Source organism: Watersipora subatra, chromosome 3 (assembly GCF_963576615.1).
Source record: "Watersipora subatra chromosome 3, tzWatSuba1.1, whole genome shotgun sequence".
Taxonomy (NCBI): domain Eukaryota; kingdom Metazoa; phylum Bryozoa; class Gymnolaemata; order Cheilostomatida; family Watersiporidae; genus Watersipora; species Watersipora subatra.
This window is the reverse complement of record NC_088710.1, coordinates 7,887,591-7,897,992: the sequence shown is the minus strand read 5'-3', so window position 1 is coordinate 7,897,992 and position 10,402 is coordinate 7,887,591. Positions and strand designations below refer to the sequence as shown.

The following is a 10,402-nucleotide window of genomic DNA, read 5'->3' as shown; positions in this document are numbered from 1 at the left end:
AGCTCATCTCAAATCTTATCAATGGAAGGTAGGTAAATAAAAGTTATATTGTGAACAACAGCCATCATACCTGCACCCACATGTTCAAGCTTATGATTTTCTAAGTTAGTCTGCTTTCCTCTAAGTATACACATGTAGTGTCAGAATGCTGTCAGGTAAAAATGGTAAAACAAAGAATTGGTCAAAAATTTCCAGCACTATTTAAATTGTTGTAGCTGTTCTGATGCAAACTAAAATCTCTGAACATACTAGTTCATTACTTAATTTGGAAATATCCGATCCCTCCATGTTAAATATCAAACAGTAAGATCATTAGGTGTGTCCTGTTTATATTTTCAGGGAAGGCTGTATGCTGTAACAAATAAAGTATCCATCACCTATGCGTACTCTGAAGGAAGTCAAACCTGCGCGAGCATTAATGTGATGTTTAGTAGCAAAATTAGTGAACCTATAACTGCAGGATGGAGTTATCTAACTTTGATCAGTGAAGATTTGGACAAACACGGGTGTGACTATGCTAATGTAGTGTACAGTCAACACTTTGGAGCACGACAAAGCAAAGACGACTTTTGGTTTGTCACTGTCAGCCCTTGGTTAGCTCTAATAACGAAAAAGATCCATACTCCATACTTTACCTCAACTACAAAATTCAAATCCAGTTCAACAACAGCAACATCTACATCAACCACAACACCCAAATCAACCGCAATGTCCATGTCAACCACAACAATATCCACTTCAACCACACCATCTACGTCCACCTCAACCAGAACTCCGACATCCACCTCAACTACAACAAAATCTATCTTAACCACAAAACCAACATCTACTTCAAATACAACATTCACATCAACCACAACATCCACATCAACCGCAACGTCCATGTCAACCAGAACAATATCCACTTCAACCACACCATCTACATTCATTTCAACCAGATCCCCAACAGCTCCTTCAACCACAACAAAATCTATCTTAACCCCGACACAAACAACAACTTTAGCAACAACACCTCCTTCAACAACTACATCTTTCTCAACCAATATACTAACTTACATTTTACCCACAAAATCAACATACACTTCCGTTACAACAACATTTGCCTCAACCTCAATACCATTATCCCATTCTACTACAGCAGCATCCAAGCCATCTACCACAGCAACCACATCAGCTACAAAACCAACATTCATGGCAACAAAAACACAAACGTTGAATTCAACTACAACAGCAACTTCAACTAAATCATCAAAGCACACCTCAATCACATGGTCACCTGCTTCAGCTAGTACAACCTCAACATTGATAAGACCAACAACCACTACCAGACCAGCAATGCCAACATCCACAACAAAAACTAGCAGAATGGTGCTTTTACCATTTTCATCAACATCTTTCTCCACAACAACAGTGGCGCCAACACTTGCCTTAAAAAGTGTGCTACTAACACTTCCATCAACTTCAACAAATGTGACACCGGCATATCCATCAACATCTGTGACGTCTACTCCCACAACTGCTACACAACCATTGATGTCAGCCAGAACAAATTTGGCACTCACCTCTGAAATACGAACACATGCAAGGTCAGTGGCAACTCAGCATAATACATTAGCAACACAGGGACAGCCCAAAACCATAGAAGGTATGACACATACTGTTATGGTAACTAGTATGAACTCACAGGAAACAACTCAAGACACAAGAGTCATTGAAAGTTCAATGATCACTGACATACAAAGCACATCAGCATCAACAACCCGAAAAGAAGAGTCATTGCCCCTGACTAGTATGAACAGTGATTCAGCACACATTCCTCCAACAACATCCTCTACTACTTTATTAGCAGGCACAAACGTTTCTTTGGAAAGTATCGCATCAACTAATGGTCGACCAGCAAACCAGCCAATTATAACTGCCAACACATCAGTATCGAGAATGACAACGACTTCAACAATGTCACCAGATACATCAAAAGTAACTACCATGACCCCAGTTACATTCGTTTCCGAAATATCAGCAGGTAAGGAAATTAGAAACTTTTTCCTACTTATACACATCAACAATCATATCTTCCTTTCTCATCCTTCTCCAACCTTGAGCGTTCTTGGGTGATTGAATGTTTTCATGAGCGTACAGAGTGAGTTTGTGGTTTCCGGTGTGAACAAAGTGTGAAACTTGAGTATTCATTGATAAGTTGATGCAAAATTGTTGGTAGGTATACTGGGCTGTAAGTGGCCTTTAATATGCAGTAAATGGTTTATACAGACTAAGATGATGCCTAGAGCTATCTGCACCTGCTGCAGATATAGTCTGAAGCAGGTGCAGAGACTGGCGCTACTATACTTTATGTTGTCATATATATATATATATATATATATATATATATATATATATATATATATATATATATATATATATATATATATATATATATATATATATATATATAATAGATAAGTGGTCAGGCCTACTGCTAACAGCACTCTACGCTCTAAAAAGTGCGGAGTGTTATAACTAACTAGAGTGTGGAATAGGTTAATTTTATTAACCTATTCCACACTCTAGTTAGTTATATATATATATATATATATATATATATATATATATATATATATATATATATATATATATATATATATATATATATATGTATATATATATATATATATATATATATATATATATACATACATATATATACATATAAATAATATATAATATATATAGCCTATATATATAGCCTATATATATGTATACATATAATGACTGTCTGTCGGAAATTGACAATGACGTGCATCTCAGCAATGCATGTTTGGGTCGAGCGGTATGGTGGAGAAGAGGTATTCCAGTTCTCAGTATCTACCACTTCCGGAACTGTCAGATTAACCTGAAAGGATGCCAATGCAACGCGCCCATTCTGACAGAACCAGGTAGCCATTTCACTTGCCCAATGAGTACATGAGTACAGTGAGTATATAAATACAATATACTAATATAAGTATATATTCCCACGAGCAAACGAGCGGAGCGATGTGTGGGAGTTTTTATGATAAATGCATGTGCACACAACTTACGAAAATTATTCATCAACAATGAGACGAACCCTTGGCTAGAAATTTCATCAAGAAATTTAAGCATCGGAATGTAAAGTCGTTAAAGTATCATAACGATACAGAACACATTTAAACCTATTTAAATATGTTACTAAGTCTTTGTAAATTATCGGTATTATCTTTAAACTTACCCATCTGATCGGATTATACACAAATAGACAGATTTATTTGAACGAAAATTGCCACAAAAAGCTTGAAAAGCTCGGTTTAATAAAAGTTAAGACCGAAAATTGAAACGCCAATAAAGCCGTGCGACCGATTGTAGAACTATTTAGTAGTGCGTATTTCACGAGAAAACCGTGTTCATTTTACCAGTCTATTGTGCTGTTTACTTGTAATCGAATTTATTCGAAGGTTTTTGTAATAAACGTAGACCGTTTGAGGCGTAGACCGATTTACAGGTACGAAATTGTGGTACACCGTTTATCAGCCTATGTTTTTTGTCCAATTACCGAAGGTTTCATTATTTAAAACGTTAGCCGAAATTCTTTATGACTTACGTACAAGCTAAGGCCAAACTACAACGCCCCTTCATGACGAGAACATTTTTTATTTTGCTACATTTTTATACGAGTGAATTCTCCTACCCACTTTCGGTTAAAGATCGCTTATCAAAACCATTCTACATTCAACGCAACCAACTTTCAAACTGTGTATAGTACACAGTAGCTTGCCATTTTACTTCTAATTTTGCATTTCAGAGTTATAATAAACATATTTCTTTATTGTTGTTGAATTACATACATTACAGTAAATTGGGCCTACAGCTTTATAACACTTTTATAACAGCTTTTATTTTGCTGCAGTTTGCAGAAATCTTCGAGACGCATTAACGCTCATAGGTTTTCTATTATTGCTGTATTACTATATTAACAATATTGGTTATTTTAATAATATCAGTGCATTTTACTTATAATATTGGCCAACATTGCATTTCTCCTATTGCAAGGGAGAGATATAAACGTGTAATATTTTCCTTTCATTGTTGTTGTTTGTCATGACGAAACACTTTTTAAATAAATTTTCTAAAAACCTATATAAATACCACAACTTCTCGATATTGCTACCTATGACGTTTTGAAATGTAAACAAAATTGTGTATTGGTTTTCTATTATTACTATATTAATAAAATTGATTATTCTAAGAATATCAGTGCATTTTACTTCTAATATTGGCCAATATTGCATTTCTCCTGTTGCAGGGGGAAAATATAAACATATTTTCCATTCATTATTGCTTATTGTTGTATATAATAACACCCACACCCAGTACATTACAGCTACCATTGCAGTTATCCTATTGCACTGCAGAGCCATTTGATTGCTAATATTGCATTTCTCAACCATTAGTACCCTTTATTTTTTTGCCAATATCTCTGGCCATCTCTTTGGTCGTGGGCTGTATGACAGTGAAATTTCTAGTAATATATATACCTATATTAGTAAGTATACAAGTATATATATATTAATGTAAGTATATATTAGTATGCATATACTAATTGACCTTTGTTGTCGGAAGGTCATAACATCTTTGCTGAATTTGTATAATCATATTGAAGCATTATCAACGTATTGTGTCATTAATAAGTTGTGATGACAGATTGTAGAGTTATTTGCAATGTTGAATATGTGAAAAATATAAATGATAATAATAAAAATGTTAATTACAAGAATGTTAAAGATTGACTTACAACAAAATTCACATTACAATTATTTAGTATCAAAAGATTCACCATGTCTTACTCTGTTGTGTTGTAAGTGCCAAATATGTGGAAATGTGATTACAAGCTCTTAAAAGCTCACAAACGAAAAGCCGCCGTAAATTGGAATCTGTTTATTTCTCTGACGTAGTCATGACAGTTTAGTTATCGTCTTGTCATGTGATGTTCTCACGTGAATTGAAAGGCCAATAAAAAGCTCAATGTAAAACTTATCATAGTACTAGTTTATGACAAACACTTCGGGTTTTACCAAAGACTCCGTATTGAATATAGATGCTCGCTACTTTACAGTTTTGATTCGGCATTATTCAATCGTCAAGTCGTTCTCTGATCATGTGACCCACTACTTCGCAAATAATTTTTGCAGCATTTTTCGATTATCACAGGTAACCAACAGGCTCGTCACGATTATCAGACAATGATATGTACTCTTTCGAGCTAAGGTTAAAAAGTTTAACAATTTTTTACAGTAAGTTATAAGATATTAGTGCTAAAAGTGACAGCATTACAATGACGATAAGATAGACGCGTAAGAACAATAGACATAGTTTTATTGAATGCGTGAAGTATATTTGTGAAAATATTTCGACGAATAAGGTTGCAAGAAAGTGTAAACAGAAACCATCTCTCACAACTACATCACATTTGAGCCGTTTTAGAAAGGGAATCCAAACTACGGCGGTTTCGTGTGGCTGCAATTTTCTGTTCATTTTTGAGCTTTTAAGAGCTTGTAATCACCTTTCCACATATTTTGCACTTACAACACAACAGATTAAGACATGGTGAATTTTTTCATACCAAATAACGGTAATGTGAATTTTGTTGCAAGTCAACCTTTAATGAAAAAATCAATTGATTACAAAAACAAGAAATTGGCTGCATGAAATAAACCAAACAACAAATAATGACTTTAGTCTTTATGTATTTCATTAGAATTTCACTGCAGTGCTTCATGGAGGGTTCTTATGAACACCAGTAGCATTCACATATTTGCTGAAAGTGGTTGTTGAAATTTTGTATGAAAAGCTGACATTTTGTGTAAGCTTTTACATGGTTAGTTATAGAACAATGGTAGCATTTAATCAAGTAAAATGAACTACTTTTTACTTTGGGTGCTCTCATTTTAAATTGTTCCCCATAATTCAACCACTTATGAATGCTAAGTGGTTAAATGCTTACTTTTTCTATCATTTTGTTATGTTATGATTTAATGTAAATAAAACAAACAAACAAACCAACTTATCAAAATATGCAAGACTCAAGATGACTTGAAAAAAGATGCCTCTGATGATTTCCAACCATGATTGTTGATTGTTGGCTACAAGATGATCGAAGATCATCTTGTAGCCAACAATCTCAAGATCTCAGAAGAATCTCAAACATTTCAAGATCAAGTTGATTTGGGTGTCTCTAGAAGATCCAAATCTTTTTATAACATAGCGCTGCAGTGGCTCTTGATAGGTGATATTTAGGTCCTACAGTAGATATGGTAACAGATAGAAGAGGAGAAACACAAAAGTTGAAATTATTTTTTACATACTTTGCTCAGTCTGTTTGCTACTCCATTTTAACCATTTATTTTATTTCTTTTCTTACAGTAATTAGTGAGTTTAGGAGGAAACTAAGGTTTGGGGTACATGACTCATGTCTCAAGTGTCATGACTCACGACTCGTGACTCAGGATTAAAGTTACACGTTACACATTAAAGTTCATTTGTAAAGATGAACCTTAACAAAATTTTAGTAGATTTTATTAGAACATATTGGTAATTTTCTATCATAATTGTTTTTGCGACCTTAGATTCAAGATTAAACTTGACAAAAGTTGAAAAGGTTCAGACAAAAATTGTGTACAAAATGACGTGACAACTTGCTATCACTGCGGTAGTTGATATTGTCTCTGTTCTATAGATATCTGAGTGTTCAATCGGGGTCAAGTTTTGTCAATTTCAATCTTGAAATACTCTGGCAGTCAGATCACCTCAAACATCAAAAGCAATCACAAATAATGGAAACATACCGCTACTCAAATTTGGGAAGTTTCATCTTCAACAGAAAAATGGTAGCCTGCAAGGTACTCTGAGCCAAAGACTCCTCTGCCAATGTAACAAATTGACTACATGTTATCGACTGCTGGCATTGTTTTCTTGGTGAGTTATCTAAACACACTACTTTATTAGTAAGTAACCATAATTAACCAAGCTGCATTATCAAAAATCCTCCTCAAACTAAACTTTCTATAATATTTAAATCTAGCTCAATCAGACTGCTAAAGCTAGGCTCTCTTAACAGCTTTGGAGTTGTCTGTCCTCCAAAGGCAATAGCTGTACCTATTCATACTAACCCAACCTAATTGTAATATCTTTTGCACAGCAAAGTTAGTATATAGACTGTTGTCAGCCTAAAGCTGCTGAGCTAACATATAAGTTAACCTAACCAACTCCCTTAACATGAGAGATGCAATTAGTATGTCAGCAGTCAAATATCTGAATAAATCAATCACTTGACTTTCAATTTCGCACCACGTCATGTACTTCTGGTGAACCTGCAGACCAGATATAAGCATAAACAATAAGATACTATGTATTGTACAATTAGTACTTGAACACCATGCGTGTGATTTCCAAAAACAATCCATATGTGAGAAACCTTTCTTTGCTGATTACGGATGATCTTCACATTCTTCGCCTACTCAGCTTGAGGATAAAACAAAAGTAAATATAGAGCTATTATCTAATTTATTCTTATATGTATCTTTACATCAGTTTACAACAGTGCCATTCACTCAAACAAATGACCAATTCCTTATGGCTCACTTACATTCTTGGGTTTAGCTAAACATTGGTAAAAGCTTTCACTGATCTGAAAAAAACTATATAAAATTTATTGAGAATTAAAAAGGCTTGTTTGTTGAATGCAAAGTCAAATGTACTTTGCTACTATTTTAGTGAACCAACATTGTAAGATGGCATTTTTAATGAAGACATAATACCAATAGTCAGCAATCTATTTTGCAAACATACTGTAAAACAGCTAATTTAATGCAACCTTTGTTTGAACGCCACCTCTAATAGAACACCACTTTAGGAAAAGAGTGGCAAAATAGAGTGTCACCCTTTACTTGAACGCCACCTCTATTAGACTGACACCTTGTCATTCATTATGTTTGGTTTTTTCGATCCTGTAATAAAAATGGATCAGTATAGAAAAGCATCATCAAAATGGTATTAATATTGACTCCGCTACATCATTAACAATTAATTATTTCATTGTTACTGTAACTTTGCCACGGTTTTAGTGGCAGTGTACATGAGAAGATGAGATCGTCATAACCATTACAATTTTGATTTTTATTCCTTATTTTTATTAGCTCTGCCACCCTCCTCGTCTACTAGTGGCCATAAATGGTTGCCTATCGAGTGTCATCAGCATGAAGTTCCTTGCCAAGTCAGCTAAGGAAAATTGATAGTCACAATGGCTTTAGGGCTGATTTGAAGCAGTACTTGCTGGACTCTGGAACAAATTTATTGTTATTTCTTTTGCTTACACAACTATGTTTTTTTCATTAACAATCTCATCTGTTAACGCAAACTCTGCACCTCGAATAGCCACGCTACTGCGCATAAGGGCCCTAATTGCACCTTACTTTTTATCATTTTGTTATATTTTGATTTAATGTAAAATAAAACAAACAAACGCGTAATGCTATGAGCAACCAAGCAACGAGTGACATCATTTTGGCACATACTTTTCATACGACACTTTTAAATGTTATTAAGTTGTGTTGATTCTAATCTTGAAACACCCTGGCGGTCAGATCACCTAAGCATCAAAATCATGAAAAGATCATGTAAGCATCAAAATAAATCACAAATAATAAAAAAATACTGACAATTTCTAATAAAAACCTTTTGTAAGTTTATTTTTAGGTTCTGATTATTACAGCCAGAGACTTGAATAGACCCAAATTAGGTCAGTGAAATCTATGGCTGCTTATACAAGTGTGCCTGATGTATTTTCATGGCGAGCTTATCATCTTAATGAATTAAACAGTTCTTTGACCTAAAAAGGGATACAAGTGAGATTCTATACTTTTACTACCGTGATTGTCAAAAATTTATCTAAATATTTTAAAAATGATCTAAGTTGGTGCTATCAAAAGTTCAATTTGTTCTAATTATGTTTGTACTAGTGTGCATGTAAAAGAACTTGGTGTATTTTTAGTAATTTTACACTTGCGTGGCGGTAAGTTAAACTTGTGTTAATTTTACTCATGTGTCTGACGCGAGAATTTAAAGAAAATGGATCTACTTAAAACTATAAAGCTGCTAAAAATAGAAGACCTTTTAAGAAAGTTTTAAGAAAGTTTATAGCCTCAGAGCGTGGAAGCAGATTTAGTCTTTATATATTCATTGAATGATACTTAATAGAGCAAGTATAAGAATAGATGAACTAGTTATTGGAAAATATGGAATCTCTCATAAGAGAACTTAAATTAAAATGCTTTATATTTGTTTTACATATTAGATTTTAAATAAGTCGAGTAAAATATTTGAGCCTGGATGCCCCACACCATTGCGTCAGCAGGTGGCAGAGAAGGTGGTCTATCATGGTAGGTTGGTACATTTAGCAGATCTTTGACTGAGCAATGAGTAATTCGGTGCCCTGCTGCTTTTTAGGTGATAAGCTGGAAGTGATTATTAGTCATTGAAAGGTGAACAGAATAAAAAGGATTATGTTTTTTCTATGAGAAAGTTGCTAAAGCAACCAGTCAGATATGTAAACCTAAACATAGTACACTTTTTAATACAAGGAGGGAGGGTATTTTGCCGCATCAATAACAGTAGTAGGACCTTAGCCTGTTTCCTGTAGTGTTCAGAAGCTGTCATTAACACTGGTAGTAACAGTAAACATTTAATACCTCTTCTTGAATTGATTATAACAACTTGCTGTCACTGATTGCATAATTCATTACATTGGAGTATCATATTTTAATACGCTAATAGGTAAGCTAATAAGCCTTACTGATGAAATACAGCCAATAACAAAAGTTCTTGTGATCTGTGGAGCGCCATTTACAAAGAGCCTGAGAGGTCCATTGAAAACACATTAAACTCGCATTATTGAGTCATGCATATATGATACTGAATGCTGGATGAGGTTTTCTGGTGAGCCAAAATATCATAACCCTTCTCATGCTACGAGGAGTCTCACAAGACCTGAAGAAAATAAAGGGAGAAAATAACAAACTCATATACTTCATCTGTTGGTAAATGATTCAGACATAATAACACTACCGCAAAGGAACTGTATAGCAAATGAAGTCTACTACTACCACCCCTGTAAAAAGGAGTACTGTCGCATTGTGCGTACGTTAAATGTTTCTACCACAATTAAAAATCAGTAAGTTGAGCTCGATACACTGTATATGCTGTGCGGAGCAAAACTGAATCTTTCAACCATCTATTTCAACATGATAAGTGCAGTCTAATGTCTTGCCCTTAATTAAAAAGTATACTATGTTTATTTTGCCCAAGTTTTATTCAGATAAGGTAGGTAAATTTT

The 10,402-nt window shown here is 34.3% G+C and overlaps 1 protein-coding gene across 1 annotated transcript; it reads right to left on the bottom strand.

The window, feature by feature from the left end:
- Nucleotides 1-533: 533 nt before the first annotated feature.
- LOC137390293 (uncharacterized) lies at nt 534-1,988 on the bottom strand. The gene is made up of 3 exons (XM_068076628.1): nt 1,781-1,988; nt 1,064-1,564; nt 534-952 (listed from the first exon to the last, which is right to left on the bottom strand). The coding sequence occupies exons 1-3, from the start codon at nt 1,986-1,988 to the stop codon at nt 534-536; spliced, it is 1,128 nt and encodes a 375-aa protein (XP_067932729.1).
- Between the last annotated feature and the right edge of the window lie 8,414 nt (nt 1,989-10,402).

Bases quoted from the DNA above. Each gene is read 5' to 3' on its own strand.
- LOC137390293 (XM_068076628.1), bottom strand. From the start codon at position 1,988: ATGGTAGTTACTTTTGATGTATCTGGTGACATTGTTGAAGTCGTTGTC. The intron at 1,565-1,780 runs GCAATGACTCTT...TTCGTATTTCAG, and splicing joins ACTGTTCATACTAGTCAGGG to AGGTGAGTGCCAAATTTGTT. The intron at 953-1,063 runs GTAAAATGTAAG...TTGTGGTTGAAG, and splicing joins AGTGTATGTTGATTTTGTGG to GAGCTGTTGGGGATCTGGTT.